This window comes from Castor canadensis, chromosome 9 (assembly GCF_047511655.1).
Source record: "Castor canadensis chromosome 9, mCasCan1.hap1v2, whole genome shotgun sequence".
NCBI lineage: Eukaryota > Metazoa > Chordata > Mammalia > Rodentia > Castoridae > Castor > Castor canadensis.
Genome location: NC_133394.1, coordinates 93,910,448 through 93,933,370, shown reverse-complemented (window position 1 = coordinate 93,933,370; position 22,923 = coordinate 93,910,448). Strand labels below are relative to the sequence as shown.

General features: G+C 39.0%; 1 protein-coding gene across 1 annotated transcript in view; it reads left to right on the top strand.

Moving 5' to 3' along the window:
- Parm1 (prostate androgen-regulated mucin-like protein 1) overlaps positions 1–6,951 on the top strand; it is a 109,058-nt gene extending 102,107 nt beyond the window's left edge. The window contains exon 4 of the mRNA XM_020156545.2: positions 3,269–6,951. Within this exon, the coding sequence (XP_020012134.2) occupies positions 3,269–3,353 (85 nt within the window). The 3' untranslated portion in view covers positions 3,354–6,951. The remainder of the gene's footprint in view (positions 1–3,268) is intronic.
- The last annotated feature ends 15,972 nt before the right edge of the window (positions 6,952–22,923 follow it).

The following is a 22,923-nucleotide window of genomic DNA, read 5'->3' as shown; positions in this document are numbered from 1 at the left end:
AGCCCTCAGCACACGCACTAGCTCCAGGACTTTCCCTTCTGCACAAACATCTTCATTATCATAATGTAGCTGTTATTAAGTTAACAAAAAAAAAAAGAGAGATTCCAAGGACATTCCCAACCATGTCTCCTGAAGGGAGTATGTCCTACAGGGGACTTTTTGACATTTTACCTGGTCAGTCTCCATGCCTTCTTGGCCAAACTGTACTTCTCTATTCTCCTGCCTCAGTTTTAGGATTAGTGTTACCATTAATTAAAGTAACAAAGTCATCTAAATTCTCTTGGCCCCACTTTCCTAATAATGGAAGTTGAAGTTTTGGTTTGGTTTTGTTACTTCTTAGGATCTCCAAATGCAAATCTAAAAACCCTTCCATTTCCATCCAAATTGTGCCATGATCTGAGAAGTTCTGACCTAGAGAGAAGGTTAACATGCTCACTGAATCTTCTCCCCTTATCACATATTCACAAAATGTGTTCGCTTTTCTCTTTCTACAATAGTGTAGGATTTAGCCAAATGTGGCTTGAATCCCAGCACACACAATTATCTTGTTACAGGCTCACGAATATATTAAAACAAGCCCCACAGGCTCTGTATGCTTCCCATCTTGCAACTCTTTCCTCACCTATCAGCGCTTAACCCATTCTTCACTCAAATGGGGAGGCAAAGAGAAATGAAAGTAAAGAAACTAGCTGTTTCTTACAATATAACAGAGTCAGGTACAGTATTGACCAAATAACATTGCCTAAAATAACCACATGACAGTAAAACTTGACAGCCAGAAGATTTTTAACACTGACTCCACTTTGGCATAATAATAACTTATAAAACTCAAATAATAATAATAGTAATAGAAACTGGAGTTCCTGGTGGGAAGGAAGTTCACTTTCCATTCAATGCCCTGTTTTACCATTTGCAGATTTAGAATTTGCTCCTAAAATTTTCATTATGATAAAAATTACAAAGCAGCCAATACTGTGTGCCAAGCCTTTTAAATGCATTACATTATTTTATTTAATCCTCTCAACAACTCTAATGCAATTTTTTATTCTTCATTTTATAGATGAAAAAACAGGGAGTTAGAAATACATTCAAGGATATATATCTATTGACTAAACTGACATACTATAGGAATAAAATTATATGATAGATATTAAAATGCTGTGAGAAGTTAAATTACCTTAGAAAGGTGAAGCAAGAGTATCACATCAATAATGAAGGCTCATGTTATTAGGTAGATAATTGCCGGGCTTACAACAGTAAGTCATACTGAGACGTAGGGAGGGCTCCAGTTATAATGCCAGAGATTTTACTTATTCACAGTATGGCTTCCATTTCTCAGTCATCCTCATAAAGGATTTGATTAGAATTGGAGGTTTTAAATTGGAGGTGGGAGAGGGATGTTGGTCATAGATAGTCTATGACCTTCATTTTCCAAAATTACCTCTGCTATTCTCATAGATTAAAAAAAGTGGTGGTGTATCTGGGTTGCTATTTATGATCTCTTTTCATTTCATACCCACAGAAATGAATGTGATTCCATTCATTGTAAAACATCTTCAAGTGTCCAGGGATATAGATTGGATCAGCTGAGTCAGCTTTCAGGACCTAAATCAGAATTCTGAAGGCTAAGACTTTGAAATGAATCCAGCAAGGGCCTGGTTCTTTGCAAAATATCATCTCTTTGCAAATACCTGGCCGATATAAATAAGCTTCAGAAGAACAATAGCAATTATTTAGCAACAGATATAAGTAGAGCAAATGCTTTTTGTATCTCTTAGATTATATTTCATTTTGTTTAATTTTCTTATTTAGCTAAGAGAAAGATTAGGAAAAGGAAACATTTTCCTGCACTGTATCTAGCAGACATGATTTCCTGTGGCCAGATATAATAATTCACATGCTAGCATAAACTTCAGAACTACCATATGCTGACTCTATGGTGTTCTTCCAATCTTGTCATGAATTAACGAAAATAAAATTACAGCCTTAAAATGACCAAATCCCTCTCCAGGAATCTCTGAACTTTGTGTATACGATTAGCTTTTGGGGGAATGTAGGATGTAGTTTTTCCAGTCACTTTTTCTTCAACAAACATTTATGAATGACTTACTGTGTGCCAGATATTCTTCTATGTGTTAGAGATAGAAACAAGAATGAACAGAACAGGCAAATAATCCATACCTTCCTAGAGCATATAGGCTAATTAAAGAGGCAATAACAAATCAAATAAGTCAGTTATGTAGTATGGTAGGAAAGGAACAAGCCAGAGAACAGTGCATGCCAAGGCTTGAGTTGTCTTACACCCTGCAAAGTGTGAGGCATGGATGACAAGAGAGAGGCCAGTGTGGTTGAAGCTAGAGAACAGGGCCTTTGATATTAATTTTCTCAGAAAAGTAGCAATGGCCAGATCCATTAGGGATTTTAAAGCCATTATAATGACTTTGCTTTTTACTCTATGTGAAATGAGAAGCCAGTCAAAGGTTTTGAGAAAAGGAGTGATGACAATCTGACTTCAGTTTCTTACAGATGTACCTTCCCAGAATGACCCATCACTAAACCCTGTTTAGACCATATTACCATTGAAATAAGGTGCTAAACAGAATCTGGAGACTTGCGCTCTAAGCACTGGATTTAGATCCAGGAGGTAGGGATTTGACTCATAGCTTATTTGGATGACTTTGGGCATATCGATTAACATCTCTGAGCCCATTTTCCTCACCAGAGAAGTAAGAATAAACCGTTCCTTCCCCCTTGGCTTTATTTTGAGAATCAAGTAAAAGCTTAATATAGAAGCCCTTTGTAAATTATAGAACACAATATATGCCAAGAGGGATGGTAACAGCAACAATGGTTGTGGTTGTGCTAGTATTACTTCAGGGAAAATTAACTCCTGGGCCTAAGTTGCAGTGCTAGGAATCCAAGCTTCTTGTTCCCATCTCCTCTTACTAAAGACCCAAGAGAATGGGCCCACCTCCATTTCCCACACTGGACATGGAGTTGAGAAAGGAGGACTCAGCTGACCTCAACAGAAAGTGCCAGTTGAAGTCTCATGTGGATAGATTGTGACTTACAGAGTTTTGGTAGACTGGGGCCTGCCAGGTCCTGGGCTGCTGGTGGGTTTGTTGCCAAGGGTTTTCTTAGTGGGAGAATCATGTCTTTCCCTCTTAAATGGTCCCAAATCTCTCCAGCTCAGAACACAGGGTATTAGACTGTCCTCAGATGGGCAACTGCTCCAAGTAACCATAGCCTTTGTCTTCTTCCTCCCCAGGCATTCCTCCTACGGAAGGCTTTTGGATGACCATGACTACGGGTCCTGGGGAAACTACAATAACCCTCTGTATGATGACTCCTAACAAAGGAAGGTGGTCCGGGATGAGGAATAACTGTCCTTTATTTATAAGTGCTTATCCAGTAGAATTAATAACAAGTACCTGGTGCACACTGAACGACAATCTCAAACCCTGTTTTGTTGGTATGGTTGTTTTTGTTTTCCTCCCTCTCTCCTCTGGCTGCTACAATGTCCCCTTTCTGGTACAAAAGAAACATTATCTAAAGGTCAATGGAGGCTGATTTGCAACTGAAATGAGCCAACCTTGCACTAGCCAAGCCAGACCACCACCGGACCCAATTTAAGAAGGACTGAGGAAGAGAGATTGGTTGTTATGTTGGGGTTAATTTCAGTTTTGTCTGGTTATTTCTTAAACTTCTCTCTAGGAAATTACCTGAAGTCTCAATGAAAAGAAAGGGAAAAGTCTGCAGAAGATTTCACCCTGCATGGAGGGAGCAGGGGTTTCTCCAATTCTTTTTTAATTTGTTTTTCTAGTTGTATCTGATGGCTGCCTACTTAGCTCTGCAAGCTGGATTGCAATTCTTAACTGCCTAATTAATGAAAGATGAAACTCACACATTGAGGGCAGAGTGTCAGACTCTGTGGGATCTCTGCATGTTCTCTACCTGCTCTCCCCTGCCAGGTCACTCAAAAGGCAACTGGGATCCTAGCCCAAAGATTTCAACAGAGTTGCAGTTCCAAAAGAGAAGGCTGGGAGATGAGTTTAAAGAAGATAAAGGGGGAGGCACAGTGGAGTGAGAGTACACTGGGTGGTGGAGAAAGGTAGGAGGGAACAAAGCTAACATGCATTGTGTACCTGCTTGGGGCAGGTGGGAATCAGCTCTCAGTACCTGTCAGAGATATCTATTGCTTGGAGGAGCCCATATAAACCCTTGTTTTATAACCATAAAGCAGCTGGTTCACTATTGTACTGTTCATTGGGTAATGGCTGTAAGCTGTTTTTTAAAAAAAGGCACTAGTCTATCTACAGTTGCTTAATGAGGCATTTCCGTGGGAAACAGATACCATGAATAATCCATTCATTCACCTATTCACTTACGTCACTCATTCTTTCCTTAATAAATAACCCCTGAGTATGTACTCTTAAATCCTGTGCAACAAATTTTGAGAAATAACTGTTCATCTTTGAAGGCATCCATTTATATCATTCATTCTCAACTAAGAGTGATTTTACCTCCCCACCCTGGGCATTTGAAAATATCTGGTGGCATTTTTGATTGCTACAAGTTGGGGGTGCTACCAGTGGACTTAACCTAGGGATGCTGCTAAGCGTCTACCATGCCTAGGACAACTGTCCCCAACAAAGAATCGTTGGCCCAAAGTATCAATAGTGCTGAGATTGAAAAGACCTGATTTCTCATAATGCCACTGTGGCAGAAAAAGACACAAAGATTAGTAAAATATTTTTTATTTTCAACAAAATAAAATGATAATGTCCAATTTTTATCTCAAAAGTGTTTAGTTTGGATTGGCTGACAGGTTGGATTTTGGCGTGCACGGTTGACTTTTTATTTCTTTGATAAAAAGAAATAAAAATATATTAGCAACCAGTACCTTCAGTCCTGATTTCGTGCAGTAGAAAATACACACTTTAAAATGTGTTATGTCATCTTACAATGTCATAGAAAACTTGAAAACTGCATCGATTTAGATTTCTAAACATGGATCTTGTTGCCATTGCTCTGTTTAGAATAACTCCTCTTGCTGTGCTTTCATACACTGGTTTCTGATGCCATAGACCAGGAACAGCACTCCTTCCCACAGCCTGCCATCCCACCCTCTGAAAAACATTATTCATAAACTCCTTAGGTGCCAAAGGAGAGGAGCAACCCCAGATGTCTTCTATAAGCAGAGTGAGTAGTGACAAACGGGTTTACAGGAATTAAGATATCTGAATATTAAACACACACACAGACATAAATGGACATTCTCAGAAAATGACAAAGGGTGCCCCCTTCGGTCATGCCTGGCCTGGATAACTGTCCCTTTTCCCCCTGCTTACCTTCTTTATAGGGCTTTCAATTTAACAAAGGACAAGCCAATAAAAACAGGATAGTTCATATGTTTTGTGCCCTCCTTCAGCCAAAAATGTTTTGACAAATTGTCATGAGACACCCCTGGAGAAATATGCTTCTAGACGTTGCTTCTATCATAAATCCTGCGCCCAGGAACCCTGACCTATTATAAACCAAGAATGCAGCAAGCATTTTCCATACTGAAGGCTGCTACTGTACAAGAGCACGATAGGTTTATTGCTCTGTTTAACTTCCAAATGCCTCTGGCAAAGAGAGGAATCTGGACCTAAAGCAGATGTATTCAGAGAGGTTACAACTTCTTACGAAAGTGCAAGAATACTCCTCGCTATGTTTATTAGCATAAAATATATAAAGGTAGAACCTCATTTTGCCATATTTTTTTTCTGCTTTTGAATTGGCCAAAAGATTTTTAGCAACTTTATTCTCCAAATGCTGCTTAAAACAGATACCCACATCTGAAATATATGCCAATAACTGATGTCCTTTACCTCAGGAAGAGTCTGTTCAAGTCTACCCAAATGAGATGGCTGAAGTTTATCTGAACCACATCCCATCACGGATAGGACTGGTCATAATGCTGGAGATGAAGGCAGAGCAGGAGGGAGGCAAGCAGACTGTCTGTTCTCAGTAGATGCGAATGGTCACAGAGGAATATTTAACTTTGTTTTCTTTTCCTGAAGCCCAATGGGATTCCTCTGCCCTCCCTGCACATCTGTGTCTTCATTTGTAAAATGGAGTGATGTTTTCATATTGAGCTCACTCCATTCCACCTCACAGATGTGTTGTGAGGGTTGATGAAATCATGTGTTTTCAGTTTCTGGAGAAAAGTACTTATAGACATTTCAAGTATTACACAGATACACATGTGATCTCAGTTTCTTGTTTGCTGTTATATTGGTGTGTGTGGTTTTTACTTATTCTATAAAACTATGGTTATGTTACAACCACTCAGAGAGCTTTCAAGCTCAGAGCATCTCTCCCGTGCACCTGATTGACACAGAGTTGATTGTGCCTAGTTTTATACAGAATGGTTTCCATCTCCACCTGAAAAAGTGGCCCAAGACACAAGTCTCAGACACTTGCATCAGGATTTAGGAAGTCAGGTTACACAGAGTGAGTACCTGAGCACTATCAACAGTAGACCTCTGGCTTTCATCATCCTGAGGTCTTCTGGGCGCTCTGTGGAGTTGATTGTGTTTTGATGTCATCTGTTTTCCCTTCTTGCTTGTAAGGGTGCATGGCTCAATCCCTTGCATCTGGGAAGTGATGTAACTGGGGCAGATGCTGATTTGCACGTTGATTCACCTTCTTTGCCTTTAACCTTTTTTTCGGGGGCAAATGAATGTACCATTTCAACTTTGATCTTAAAATTGCTCATTGATATTGGTAATAGTGCTAACCAAGAGTTCATTGCCAGATTTCTTTCTTGGGGTAAGTTAGCCAACATCATTGAAAGATAGAAAGATGTACAACTTCTTTGATATTTGATGTCATCGTATCTATATTTGTTGTAAGACATATTGCATATCAATTGTAATTATATCAATTAAAGTTGTTAAAAGCTTGTGTCTGGATGTGGTGATTCACATGTTGACATGTTTTTAATTCAAGCCATTCAGATGATATGCTTAATAGCGCTCATATTAATACTTGTCCTTAAAGAATATTTATCTTATCCCACATCAATAAATAATATTTTCGGTAGACCAGGAAGGTTCTCTCTCATCTTGAAACAGAATTGAAGAATATCAGCAATGAAGAAACTTTCCAAGCAGGGATTTTGCTCCCAAATATTCTGTGTGCCTTATACAGCAGAGGTAAAAGTAAACACTTTGATTCAATGAATTAGACGGTGATACCTAATCAGATTCTCTTAAGGCATGTTAGCATTAACAGTACATGGGATACTGGCCTCACTTCCCCTCAAAACCTAAAACTCAGCATACTCATCTTTATTTAGCAGTTAACTAACAGGAAATTTCAGTCATCTGGAATATAATTTCAACCCACAGAAGCTAACCAAATATTTTCTGATTTTAAAGAAAATAGCAACAGCAAATCACATGCATTTTGCACCATAGGGGAGGAATGAATGACCTGCATACAAGAAATTGTTGATTAAGTGATGAATGAATGTTTAGTAAGGCTAGTAACCTGGCTTCCATTAACACAGCATTCAGGATTGACTAGGAAGAGTCAGAATGAAGCAAACTTGAAACCAACCCTTTCCATTGATTATTCAACACTGTAGCTTGGATAAGTGTCCCCCAAAGGTCTATATGTTAAAGTTTTGGTCACAAGTCTGTGGCACTATTGGGGTTGGGAGGGGTGAAGTTTAGATCACTAGGAGTATGACCTTGAAGGAGATAATGAGATATGGGCCCCTCCTTATTCTCTTTTTGCTGCCATAAGGTGAGCAGCTTGTCTGCTTCACATTCTCACCATGATGTTAGAAGCCCAAGAGAAATGGGTCAACTGACCATGGACTAAAACCGCTACAATCGTGAGCCAAAATAAGATTTTCTTCCTTAGAAAATTGACTAGCACATTTAGTTTCCCTGAGGACCTGCTAAAGACCCCAGTATTGAAAGCTAGCCTGAACAAAATTGATCAGAAAGTACTATAACTGTTCACAGAAAAAAAAAGACAACAAGAGTGTGCAACCCCAGTACCACAAAAAAAAAAAAAAAGTCAAACAAGAGTGTGCAGTGTTAACACATTATAAATTCTTGGGTCCAAGTCAATATTTTTTACTATAGTACAGCTTTTCCATGTCAGATCATAATCTGTTTCAATTATTTACTATCCTATCTGCAATCTTGCACTCTCCTAAAATTCAATAGCACTCACCAATAACTAGCTAATGTTTTGATCTTTGTCAGAAAGCATTGTGTCAAAAATAACTCTTGAAAAGCGCTGGTCATGTTGGAGGAAACCTGTTGAGAGGTATGACCACTTCTCTTAAAGGATCTATTCTTTGGCAAATGTTAAATGGATTCCATTTACTATCCTGAAACATTATTCATTGTTTGAGTCAACAAATGTATGGAGTTTCTAACTTAATCAAGAAATTGAATATTTACCATAAAAAAAGAAATGAATCTGAAATTTACCAGGGAATTTTAGTGTCTGTGGGCATTGTCTCCATCAGCTTTAGAGGTCATTACACCCTCTCCATCTTAAAGTGAGGAAACTGAGGTCCTAGAATATTAAAATTTATTCATCCATAATAAATCTCCCTATGTAGTCCATAATGAGTAATATGAATAAGATCTCCAATTTATAGTTTGGTAAGTGGCGTTCAAACTAGCTCCTCTGTCACTAGAGCCTTTAGTCTTTTTTCACCCAAGAAGCTGATATCTGATGTAAATATAAGCTGGATCTTAAGACTCTCTCACCTCCTGCTAATATGGGGCTTCTTTTCTTTGCAAAGGCCTCCTTGACTATTTTGGGTAGTCTCAAGCGTGCCTGGCAGGCATTCAGCATCCCAAGAGCATGTTCCCTGCCAAGTACTGTCACCTTTCTGCTAACTCCTCCTGCCTGCCAGGCTATGTTTTTTGCCATGGAGGAAACTGCCTTCCCTCCTGTCCTGTTAAGACACCAGCCCAGGCCCTATGGTCTCCTGGAATTTTAGTAAGAATCTCCTTACTTTCCACATGTGGCCTCTCTGTGCTTCTCAGGAATCAGGTGTGAATTCATGGCAATCTAGACTAGGGACGATTGCTTGTGCAATCATCACCACCCTTACACTGTGGCTTCATCATTGGGCCAGCTTGTCCTTTCTTTGGGTAGTAATGATGAAAGTTTGTTCTCACATAACACTTACTGTAAGCCAGATCTAAGCACTTCACATAGCTTATTATCCCTATGAGGTAGGTATTATTAATATCCCCATAGTATACATCAGGAAACTAAGAGCCAAAGAAGTGAAGAAACATGCCCAAGGTCACAAAGTGGTGGGACAGAAATGAAGTGCTGACAGTTGGCCTCCAGAGTTCATGCTCTGGACCACTTCCATGCAGAATCCTCACTCCATGCCAGAAATTCCTGACACAAACACTCTGCAAGCCCTCAGACAGGCCTGTCCATGTGAGACAACCTACAGGCATACTTGGGCACCCAATGCAAAAGCAAGGTCCTCCCTAAAGGAAGGGTTGGAGTGGCCCATTATAAGGGCGCTTATAATAAGCAAAACCTGTGTAGTGATGATCGTTGGTACAGTGGTTGGAATCTTTTGAAAATAGCAGAGCCCCCAGAACTGGTAACTTGGCAGACAGAACTGCTTTTATCTACATCTTGCAACTTCCAGTCAGGGTCACCATATTAGTCTACTTCCTGTTACTGACACAATACCACAGATCAGGTGAGTTATTAAAAAAGGAGGCTATTTTGGTGCACAGTTGGAGGGTACAAGTTCAAGGGGCCTCATCTGGTGACGGCCTTCTTGCTGCCATAGTCTCAAGGCAGCAGAGGACATTACATGGCAAGAGACAGGAAGTGTGTGTCTGTGTATTCTGGTCTAGTCTTACAAAGCCACCAGTATTCTATCATGGGGATTTTACCCTAAGGATCTTATCTAATCCAAATCATCCCCCACCTCTAAATACCATAGACAGATTAAGTTTCTACCATCTGTATACCTCACAATGAGGATCAAATTCCATTATGAATTTTGATGAGAAGTCATATTGGATGCTATAGTTTAGATCTTAAATGTCCCCTAAAGCCCACAATAGAGGCTTGGTCCCCAGGATGGTGCTATTAGAAAGTGCTGAAACCTTAAAGAAGATGAGCCTAACAAGAGCTATTTAAGTCACTAGGGGCACATGACTGGAAATTGTGGGACCTCAGCCTCCTCCTTACTCTCTTTTGGTTCCTGGCATGAAGTGAGTACTTTTACTCTGACATACCCTCCCATCATGATATGTTGCCTGTGCCACATATGGGCACATATGGGCTAACCCATCATGAATTGTAACCTCCAAAATTGTAAGCTAAAAAAAACTTTTCTGAGTTGATTATATCAGGTATTTTACAATGATGGCAAGCTGACTAACCCGGGGAGAAAATCATATTCACACCATAGCAGTTACCAACTTAATCACCACCAACTCAGTATTAGGTTGATCCTGCCATTGTCACCACATCACATAGTTCCTGGAGTGACACAGTCTAGACCACTGTCTTGTTCTCCTATCAACCATTCCCCCTTAACACATGAATTCACTTCTGAGAGGAGTATCAAAAAGCTCAATCAGCCTTAACTCGGGTGTTGTCAGGAGGTATGCCCTGTGCCAGGACATTCAGCCCTGTTTCAAGGGTCTATTGGAAAAAGCAAAACCAAGAATACTGTTCTGCATATTCCTGGAATATATGCTAAACTTTTAATATAAAGCTAAGAATTTCATATAGAACTTAAAGTCATATACAAACTCTGAAAGAGCAGGAAGAGATAAGTTAAGGAAGCCACCAGAAGGTAGCTGCTCAAATTCTGGAGTTTCTGGAAAACTGTCATTTCTCAGGCTACAAGAAGAAAGAGAGTAGTTCTCAGAAACTCACCAGGCTGCCCACACACTTGACAGCAGTGCTTTCTGAAGAAGAGTGACTTTATCCTTTTTATATCTTCTTCTTGTCTGAGAACCTCTCATGGAAAAACTCTAGCTAATACTGAACAAGCTTGTGGACCTCTGAGAACTATGCGTTCTTCAGAAAAACAGAACTTAATTTAAAAAAAAAAAAAGAACTGCTTGGGGGAGCAGAGGACAGTAAGAACAGGGTTTCCTTTAATTTATTCTCTTTCAACTTATAAGTACCATAAACCATTCCACATCCTGCCACCACATCCCACCAATTCCCCCTCATTCCCCTTCCATGGGGAAATTCCAGTCTGCAGATGGTTTTGCTGAGTTGCTGATAACCAGCTCTGAAGCTGATATGCAGTGAAATTAAGTGCATTTAGCTTTTATAGGATGAGTAATTCCCAGACAATTAATTTCAGGTCCTGAGGTTCAGGGACTATTTGAAGGCTTCTCCTGTCCCCTCATGAAAAGTCATTTCTGGAAAGCAGTCAAGCTCATCAGGCAGCCCTATTCAAGGGAGTATAGATGTGAGGCTTTTGCATGTCCCCTCATAAGGGTTCCCAGCAGCACTTGACTTTTCTATTCCAAGGAGTGTAGACAGGCAGTTTTACATCCATCTCTCAAAGGCCAGTTTCAATGCTTCTTCCATCAGAATTCAGGTAAATCCTTGAGCTGGCTTCTTGGACACTGGTTCCCTGGGGCATCCCAGGAGTTTGCAGGTGGCTCTTTGGTTTAAAAACAAAACAAAAAACATGGAAAGTAACAGGCTCTTAGTCTAACCGCAGTCAAAACCAAAGGGGGACTGGCAAGGTAGAAATTCTGACAACTTTATATCCTTTTTCCCTTGGTTCCTTCTCCATACTGTAATAATAGATACAAGAAGAAAAGTGGTGGTAGAAAATCTGAGCTGCTACCTGATTAGAGGCATATGGATTTGAAATCAACAGGGATGTATTTGCTCACAGACAGCCTCAATGTTCTCAATGTTTACCTGTTATGAGACCCAGAGATTTTCCTAAGGAATCAACTGCAGTGGAATTATTACATTGGAATCAAAACACTTATTCATTCATTTGTCCATCCATTCAGCAAACAGTATCCATTTATACATTCTAGATGCTTTCTTAGACAAGTCTAGGTAGAACTATGAAATAAGACATATCTCCTCAGATAATAACCATCCTCAAAACTCTTTCCATCTAATTATAAAGCAGTCTGATCTATGATCCTATCGAGCACCTGAGTAAAGCCATGAACAGGGCACTCTGGGAGCACAAAGAGGATTAGCCAAAGGATTTTAGAGTCCCCTGACCAGTTTATTTCCATCTTCTCTATTCCCAGATGTTCCTCTGATTTTTATGCCCCCACTGTCTTCCCAATCTATTTCCTGGGCTTGAACTTGTTCTCTAAGCTCTCCCTTTGCAGATTTATCTTTGTCATCAGTCCTAGATTTCATCTTGGAAATTTAATTTCCTTCTCCTAACTGTGCTGTTCAAACCATGGGCACTGGTTTTTCCCAACCCTAGTCACACTCAGATTTTCCCCTCTTCCAGTGTTTGCCATGTCCCATCTAGAATTTGGTATGTATGATGCCTCTAACCAGAGAGAGAGAGAGAGAGAGAGAGAAAGTGTCAGAGAAAGAGAGAAGAAGAATCTGATTTTATCTTGCCACACTATTTTATGGCAATAATTCCCTAATGACATCCAAAAACCCGAACTGATTTTTCTGACTGTGTTATCTAATAGAAGGTGAAGGGGAGAGGGCAAATGATATTTGTTATGTGCCTAAAGCAGGAGACTGTTATAAAGGTTTTTTAGAGAGCAGGGAATTGAGGCATAGAAAAGTTAAGTGAGTTGCCCATGGTTATACAGCTAGAAAGAGGCAAAGTTGGATGTCAACCCTAGACCTTCAAACTCCAAAGTCCATGTTCTCTCTCATATGGAAATACTTCTCCAACTTCAATGCACATGCAAATCACTGGGAATCTTGTTAAACTGCAAGTTCTAACTCATAGGTCTGGGGTGAAGCCTGAGATTACGCATTTGTACTAAGCTCTTAGATGGTGTTTCTGCTGGGCACCCACATCTCTGATTTTGAGCATCATGGAAATATAAGATGCAGCCTTCTACTCATAAGCCTAGGTGATCCCCAAAGGCCCCACAGGGCTCGGATCTCAATAGTGTAATAACACCACCTCTTCCTTCAGAGGTGCAAAATGTGGCAGTATAGCTTGGTTTTGCTCTTTTCGAAGTTGCTATGACTGGTAGAGACAGTAGCATTCAGAATCTGGGGGTTACGAATGCTACAAATCCTACCATGTATGACATAGTCCAGTTGATTTGCTCAGTACAGCCTTACACAGTATGGAATTGTCTCATCTGAAACACTTATAGTGTCCCCATCAAGGAATCCTGGACAATAGCTTGGGAAGGTACACAGTGCTGTCAGATGAGATCCTTTGGGCTACCTTACTTCTGTTACCTGTTCTCAGTCATTAGAAGCATTGCTCTGCCCTCCAGCTATTCTGCTCCCAACTGTCATCATTGACAGCCACTCTACAGGACATCACTGTACACACCAGTGTCTGTTGATACCTTGCTATCTAGCTTGCAAAGTGTCAACAGAAAAGATGATCCAAGACAGGCCGAATAAGAGAGAGATATGTTTGCATAATTCTGAGTACCCTCAAAGACTACAGGGGCTCTGCTATTACACAACCTTAGACATTTTAGAAAGGCCTGCAGGCCAGCTGATAAATTCATATAATTTTGTATTCTATGAGAACAGCGAAAGAAGATAGGAGAAGGGCAGACATCTTACCTTCTGATCTGTGTCAGGAACTGGCAGAGCCTTTACAAATGTTATTAAAAATACTGTGTATATTGCATTAAGTAGTCATTACATACTGAGACTATGGAGCTAGTACGTCTGGATTTGAATCTTGGCTCAGCTCATTACCAGCTGTGTGAAATTGAAAAAATATTTAACTTCTCGGTTTCTTCATTCACAAACTGGGATTAGAATGGTACCTACCTTGTGAGGTTATTATGAAAGTGAAATGAGTTAATACCTATGGACTACTAAGATGTGTTCTTGCTAAAAAAAAAAAAGTAGACATAATGATTTTCCTCATTGTACAGGTGAAGAACACTAAACCTTACCCAAGTTTAACACGGCTACAATGTGGTAGAATCTGTCTGATTAGTCATAATAAAAGCTAATATTTGCTGATCATGTATAATGTGACGAATACTATTGTAAGGATTTTACTATTATCAACTCAAGTCACACAACCATCCTAAAAGATAGACATTATTATCCCATATTGCCATACATGAGAACTAAGACACGATGAGAAAGTGTGACTTCCCTGAGGTTATGTATCTGGCTAGTGATGAATCCAGAATTTGAACCGAAGGGTATGGCTCTAGATTCCCTATGCTATGGTTCCAAAGTTCATATCTCACTCATTTCCTTTCCTATCCCTGTTGGTCATTGACTGAATACTCAGCACTGAGCCAGGCTGACTTTAGGATAAAAAGAAATAAGAACTACATTGTTTATTTTCAAATTACTAATTTCATGCTGTATCTTCTTGTTGGATAAATTGTTGGCAAAGCAGCATGTGAAAGTAAACCTGTCATTAAGTCTTAGCTTTGTTAGGCATTAACTTTAATGACCTTGGGTTAATTAGTTGCCCTTGATCCAATTCTTCACTAAAAAAGGTGCAGATGGCAATACTTATTGGGCAGTGTTGCTTATAAAGACTAAGTAAGACTTTTTATGCACAGTGCTTGATAAACATTACCACTGGTCTCTTCCTTTCCCTGTGCTCAGTAGGAATGAGAAGCTGGAACTAGAAATGCAGACGTTGCCACATAACTTTAATGTTTCTGGATGACAGCTGAAAAAGTTGAAGCTTTACAAATTGAATTCTTGTTCCTGAAAACCCTTTTCAAATAAAATGCCAAATAATCATAAAAAGAAAAACCCATCTGGACATGTTCAATGCCTTGATCACCTGGAGCAATATTTTCCACAGGTGAGCTAGTGAGCAAGAATGATCAGTTCTACAGGAAAATCTTCAAAGATGACTTCTCTAAGAATAATCTCTAGGTCCCTTTTCAAAAACATTAAACATCCATCTTGAACAGAACAGTAGCCTTCACCTTCGAAGACCAGCTAACTGGAGAAGCCTTCCCTGTCTCTACTCAACCCTTCCAGCTTTCCCTGCAGTCTGATCATCTGTCTACCCATTCTCTTTCTGAAGTATCAAACCATCCTTTACTGCACTCACCACCTTTTCTTGGTGGAATTCCCAAGCTTGGTAAGAATTTTTAAAAGAGGCAAGTAATGCCTATGCCAAAATTCATACTTTAGTTCAGGAACACGTTCTTTAGTCCACCTTGAATCCATACCATCAGATTTTTTTTTTTTGCCAACCCCTAAACTCAGCATATCACATTGCCTTATCACTAATTTGCATTGTCTTCATTCTAAGAACACCTTAGTTTCAGCTGTGAGGCAATGCAATCATAAATGCAAAGTTTTGTTCATTGTGGTTAAAATCCTACTTATGATAGGAGGATCATAAGATTAAACTTCTCAAGTTAAACCATCTTAAGTCAAGAGATGCCTGTATCTAAATGTAGCATGAATTATGTTTAATATCTTTGCTCAAAATGGGGATTCTGGCCTGTTAACTAATTACACTGACATCAGTTCTCCTAGAGCTAGAAAAGATTCCAGGTCTCAGTTGAGCTATTTTTGGCAGTAGGTAATTCCATGTCCCAGAGATGAAGTTCTTTGCATAATCAAGTTTAAAATGTCAGTGGTAGTTTGGAGTGATATTAAAGTGTTTCTGACTTTTGAAAGGCTTCCAAATATCCTTAAGTCTGTTCAATCTTTTCTAAGAAGGCAAGTAAGAGCTGAAGTTCTTGTCTGTTTGAAGAGGATCTCAGTACAGGACCACAGATGCTGAGTGCTATGTCTGCACATTTAGTCCTAAGATATGCAGTCCTGCATCCAGAGAAAATAGCCCAGCCTGGAAAAGCTGAAGTCACAAGCTTGAAGAGCTTAAACAAACAAAGAGGAGTCATGAATTATGTTTATAGCCCCTTAATTTAGAAAATGCCTATTTATTTTTAGCATATTTCCAACCCAATACTCTGCACAACTTCATTAATTGTCCCTTCTAGGAACAATGTGAAAGAAATAGGGACAGCTGAAAGGAAATAGTCACTGGATGTAAAAAGCCAGGCCCAAAAATATTTATGCCCACAGACATTTTGCAAAAGAAAAAGTGTAACTAATAGACATATAAGAGTATTCTCAACTTTGCTATTAATTTTTAAATTCTAAATAAAACTGACATACCATTTTGCATAATACATTTAGACAACAAAAATTAATTTCCAGCTTTAAAAAACAAGATACCAATGCCAGAAATTCTTTAAGGAGACTTCATATATTATTAATGGTATATAAACTGACTTATCTGGAGACAGTAAGGGCTATTCATCTTGCCTGCCTCTACCACCAATTCTAATAACTGCTTGCTGGTCACTATGAGATTTTCAGGTCATGGTTGCTGTACTTGTCCATTTGCTGTCAAAAACGGGCAAATAGTTACCATAAACAACCTAAGTGGATCAAGTGGTTATCCCTGCCAGTATAGTGGCTACATTCTTTGCCTCCTGGTCTCTTGGGATAAGGCCACTGAAGTGGCCAAGCAGCAACCTTGCATTAATATGATCTTGTTGGATTCCTTGGTGCAACCATTTCCCCTCTAAGAACCAAGACTATAAAAGATCAGAATCCAAAGTTTCAGAAAAGGAAAACAAGTTTCTTAAAGGGACCACTGGGTTGATGGTCAGCGAGGTCACTGTTACTTTCACCTCTTGCTTCCTAGACAGATGTATTCTACACTTTGAAAGAATAGCACCATATAATGTTAATTTATTTGGGACGAATACTAATTCTAGAATATAATGTCCCAACTACACAGAGCATCCTCTCCAAGATGGTACCTCAGCTGAACTTCCAACAAACTGTTCTAACCTCTGTCAGGAAACTCCTTTGCTTATGGTCTTTTGGTCTATTTCTATTTTATGTTTGATCCCATACTCAGTCCCTCTAAGCCTTTGGTTGAGATCCTACAGGTGGGAAAAATAAATCTGTATTTGGAAGAAGTGTCAAATACAGTGAAGGGGTTCCACAGGCTGCACAGCCTACAGATCCTTTTCTTTCCTGGGCCCCCAACAAAGTTGGTAGTCTTATGTGTCACCCAATACATGGACTGAAGCAATATTCCCAAGTGTAGAATATATTGCCTCTACAGACACCAATCAGGTATTATGCTCCTTCTTGGTGATGGGAATTATAAGAGGTTATCATCTTCCCTTAAATTTGGAAAGACTGTTCCAGTGTTCCTCAGATCATTAGACTAAAAAATACATTGAACTGTGAGCCCCAGAATCTTATTAGGGTTTCTCTACTGCCCTCCAGAACCCATTGTGCTAATGTTTTGTTGTTATATAAAGAAAGTTACCACAAACTTAGCTTAAAGCAATATCTATTAATTACCTCATAGTTTTTATAGGTAAGAAGTCCAGGCAGGCTCAACTGGATTATTTGTTGCAGACCTCACAAGGCTGCGTATCATTCAGTTCACCACTGCAAAATATTTAACAACTGCACCACCACAACACGCTACAGTAGATTTCACTAACTGCCCAATTTTTTAAATAATGCATTGAACAGAAATACACCAAGTAGCCACTATTTGTGTTTACAACCTTCACTATTTCCTCTAAAATTAAAACCTGTGGCTTACTGTCTAGCACCTATTCTGAGTAAATAAAACAGTGAGTGATTTCACATTTCAAAGGAATCTCTTCTACTTGCTATGAACACTTGCCTTAAGTGCTGAGCTTTAATGTATGTTTTCTGTCTGCCTTGTGACATACAAGTTACTCATTAAGTGAACAAAATATCTTCTATATTCTGTGTTTTCAGGAACATTGCTTTAAAGTAGTCAAGCAATTTTCCTTCATATATAACTTGACAAATGTCAGGAACTAATTTCAAACTCTGAATCTCAGTGATTTTATAGAACCACAAAGCACAATATTTACTATTATCATGCACTTGTGATAGGAATTACCCCTTCATTGATATTGGGGTGTTATACTACAGAGCTATTTCTTAAAGGAATTTTACCACTAACCTTCAAACACAGTATTTGTCATAAACTGTGACTAATTTTTTAATATTTTTATGATTATGTGATACATACTCACTTTTTGTCTTGGGTAGAACTACTTTAAATGACTCTTCTTTCACTTTGGTCCCTTTCCTACCTTCAGTTAGAAAATTTATGAGCATTATCAAAGAAAGCATCCTTTTGGGCTTACTCTTGGGAAATTGATCAGTTTTCTATGAAGGTCCTTTGTAGAATAAATTGCTAATTGTCCATAAAGTGACCATTCCACCTTCCTCCTTAGTATCATAGTTCAACTTTAGGTGGACACTATGCTGCTCACGTAGAAGATTACCTGTCTACCTTCTTTTCAGCAAGGATCAATATGTAATTGTGTTCTTCTTAATGAGCTATCAGTCCATGTGAACTTCTGAGAAGTCTTACCTTTTCCTGATGGCTAGAGCGAGATTGTGATATCTGGAACCCAGGCAGCCTCCTTTGTCCTGACATACACACTAAAGTAGTCTCATCATGAGAACAAAGCCTGGGCCTCTGATGACACTATAGGTCCACTGTGCCAACCTTAGATTTCCTGTCCCAGAGTTGTTTAAGAAAGAGAAATGAATCACTCACTGTTATTTAAGGGTTAATTTCTTATATGCAGCTGAAATTATTCCTAGTGAGTATCATTATTGTACTTTTAAAAAGATGCAAAAGCTACAATGATTTCACACCTGTATTTGATGATATTTTATAATAGACAATAAACTGTCAGGGAAAATTAAGTTGTCCGGTAACACTCAAATTTCAAGTATTTATTGTTATGTTTTCCAATTCTATCTTTTTTTCCTTGGGGCAATATCATCATACTCAAGACTGACCTTTCTCAGTTCATGGAAATTCAAAGTAGATATTCATTATACTCACAGTCTTTATGAGGGATTTCTGCTCATACATTCTAAGTTACAATATTCCTGTGATTGTTGCTAGCATTATATTTATACTTCAATAAATCCTTTAAGGTTTTGAATCAGGATATCATGCAACCACAAAAATCAAAATTAGCAAACATAAACCATAACACCAAAAAAAATGGTAGAGAGGAATTGGGAAAAAAGACTTGACAGATTTTCTATGCAAAATAGTCTGTAATGGCCTCACCTCCAGTTTGGTATGAGGTGGATAGAAAACCTGTGAGTGTGAAAACTGCAAAGAAAAAAGTTCTTGGGAGTTCTTGGGAAGATATTCACAGGCATGTGGAATAGGCTTGCCTCTGTAAACTGCCTAAAATGATGACAAATAAAGACATTAATTAAGATGTTAATATAAATTAGGGGCTAAAATAATATCCATAAGTTTTAAAATCTGAAAAATAAACAAAAACTGCTTGTTATATTTTGGCAGGAATTGAATATGAGAGTTCAAAGAAAACAGCTGTGGGCAGCTAGAGGAGGTTAGAAAGGTCACCTTAGCCAAAGAGATGCCAACTGGGACATGAGGGTGAGCCTCCCTTAACCTGCAGACTCTGTTGCCTTCAGACTTTCAAAACCATCTTTAAATACAATGCTGTATGGACAGTTTTCACATAAGATCTTGTGAGGAGCATTTGCTACTTGGGCATTTATTTGTCACAAGCCCCCGACGGCTGCTCAAACATATCTTGTTACTACTCTGAGTCTGCATGCTTCCAGCCAAAAATCTGAAGAAGAAAGCCACATGGCTCTGCAGCCCTTATCTGGCCAAAAAGAGGTGTAAGAAGGAAGGACTACCTCAATGTTAAAAGGAATCTTTATTCAGCCATTTATTCTTATTCCCTAAGTAGTCTGACATAAAGTCTGTCTGCATCTGGAGCAGCAACTATGAACTGTTTAAAATTCAATCCCAATTCAAACGCAGTAATGAAGATGAACCAAACAGCTGACCCACGTGGTCCTCTGACAAAGCAATGCTTTTAGAACATTTTGGCTTATTAGGAATGCAAGAGGATTTTTCTGAAGCCTATAATTAATCTTATACCTAAAATAAGAGTGAACTATATATGACAAAATGGTCATTGGTTTTTCCTGTAAAATTGCCACAATTTCCAAGGACTTATTCATAAACCAATGAGACATCCAGTGATCTCAGGAGTCCACTTAGACCTCTGGAGCCTCTGAAGCAGAAAGGTCACTGTGAGAGAATATGTTTATTGCAAAGAACCATGGGGTACTTAAAAGACTATCTTGGTCTAAGAGATTGGTAAGAAGGAGCCTAAACAGCCTGCACTTGGTACTCATGCAAACTATATCTTCAACCAGCATATCTTGGAGCTCATCAGAAATAGGGAGAATTGCACCAGTCTTTCTTGTAGGTCTGTGGCAACATAAGCATAGTATCTGAGCTAAATGACCATTGCCCAAGAGAGATTGTCTATCAACAACAACAAAGTCTGTTGTAGTTTATATTATTTTGTATCTGACCTGTGTTCTAATCCTAATATCATGGAGGTTTGCTCAGAGCATTTCTTTGCTAAGTGTGGCTTTATGACTGCTGTGGGTTCAAGGAAGAAGCTATGTTGTAGGGCTTTATTCATTTATGGGTTCATTCAATTATGGGACATACAAGGATCAGGATTGCATCCGTGTAGCCCCCTCCTCATCATTATAAGCCATCTTCTTGGGTGTGGACTGAGGAACCAGGGAACTACATGAAAGGCCACAGAGTTACTGCTTCTGGCTAGTTACAGGTAGTACCCTGTACAACTACCAGATTCCATTCCAATGTCCACAGAGTCAGTAGCACCCTCTGGGTTTGTGCATTGTGGTAGCCCTGGCCCAAAAGACCCCTCTGCCTTAAGATATCATTCCTTCCAGTCTATCCTAGTGCCCAATTCACACTACTCTAGAACCCTTTCAATAACGTATATTGAAAACACTTTGCAAAAATATAAGGAACTATGCAGACCTAAGATATTTGATGGTAATGATACTATTTCCAGTAGCTAACATATCAATGTGTTTTCTAGAAAGACTAACATAACAATATTAACCCATTCTAATAAATTGATCAATTGCATGATATACTTAAAAACACTTAGCAAACTTTAAGAAACCCAGTAACTGTAAGGGATTCAAATGATGGCAGTACCTGGATAAAGAGATACTCTAATAAACAACAGAGCCCTGAAAGAATAAGCTGAAGACAGGTGGGTGCTATGATCTAAATTCATGTATTAAAACCCTCACCCCAAGGTGACTGCATTAAGAGGTGGAGCTTAGGAGTATTGACAAGGTCATGGGAACAAAGCCAATAGGAATTGGATTAGGGCCCTTATAAAAAAGATCTCAAGGTGTTCACTGGCTCCTTCCACCATGTAAGGAAGTGGGCCCTCATCAGAAACCAAATTTTCCTGTGCCTTGAACTTGGACATCTCATCCTCCAGAACTGTTAGAAATGTTTCTATTGTTCATAGGCCAACATGTCTATGGCATTTTATTATACCAGCCTGAATGGGCTTAGAGATCAAGGAAAGTTCAGCAAGTGAAAGACAGTCCTGCAGAGCCAAGGTATAGCATTAAATAGGGAGTGACCATTAACAGCATAAAGCCACTGAAATCAAAAGTGCAAAAGGCCCCAGAGGATTGATGGAGATGTTAAAACAACCTTCATCCCCTTCACAATGTACTTTTTTGTGACCATAAACTCATTCTATTGTGCTTACTCTCTATTTTCTCCAATCTCTATGCTTGTCAGATTTCAATTTGTTAGAATAAGAACTAAGATTCTCAGTTCACTCAACCAGAACTGTTAAAAGATTGATTAAATGTTCAGATCCTCTTGAATTTCCTCTACTGAGAACAAACACCCTTCCCACTTTCTTTACTTAATGAAACCTTAGCAGGCTGACAACTGAAGACATTCCCACTAGTTTGCTTCCCTCGATTTCTGCCTTCTCCTCCCCAAGAATTAGCCATGGTTTCTTCCAGAGTCCAAAATTATCTTTTAATTGTTGTCTCCCCTCCCCCTACCCAGACACACTACACTTTAAACTCAGCATCATATTCATCTTTCCTTCCCCATTGCTTCACAAGCAAGTTGATTAATGTTTTAAACCCACCCTGAAAACCTGATAAGCAGTGTCACGGCTGTGCTCTAAGCCTCAAGAAAGGGAAGCAAATTTTATTAAGAAAAGTGTACTTAGTCTTAAGGGCCCAAGAACCTTAACTCTTAATTTCTCCTCAACGAATTGGAAATGATCCTTACTATCTCAGTCATCTTCCATGCTACTCTGGACCCATTGGAGATCCAGAAGCACAGACTCGAAAAGGACTCTCTCATGCTGGTGTCCCAAGGGGTGCAAAGAAGAGATGGCAAAAGAGACCATGTTTCTATTCTCACAAAACTTAAAATCTGGTGGAAGGAGACAACTAACAAATAAATAAACTAAAAAAGAGCCCGAACATTGTAAATGCTAGTGTATATTTGAAATTTAAACCCAGATTATTATCAGTAAACTCTCCATTTTCATCGAAACAGACATAATTATGTTATAAATTCTCTGGTGTGAGGTTAAATTTCAAAACATGAAGTAAGGGGCCTGTCCTCTTTAAAGTATTAATTTATATACTAATATTTATTCCATAAATTTAGGATCATGGTTAAAAGTTAATTTTGGGGATTCCTTGGGTAGCAGGGAGAAGAAGATTAAATCAAGGACAAAAGGTTTCAACTGTAAAATGGGAAAAATGGGGGTGGTAGTTTGTCCTGCTAACTTGGTA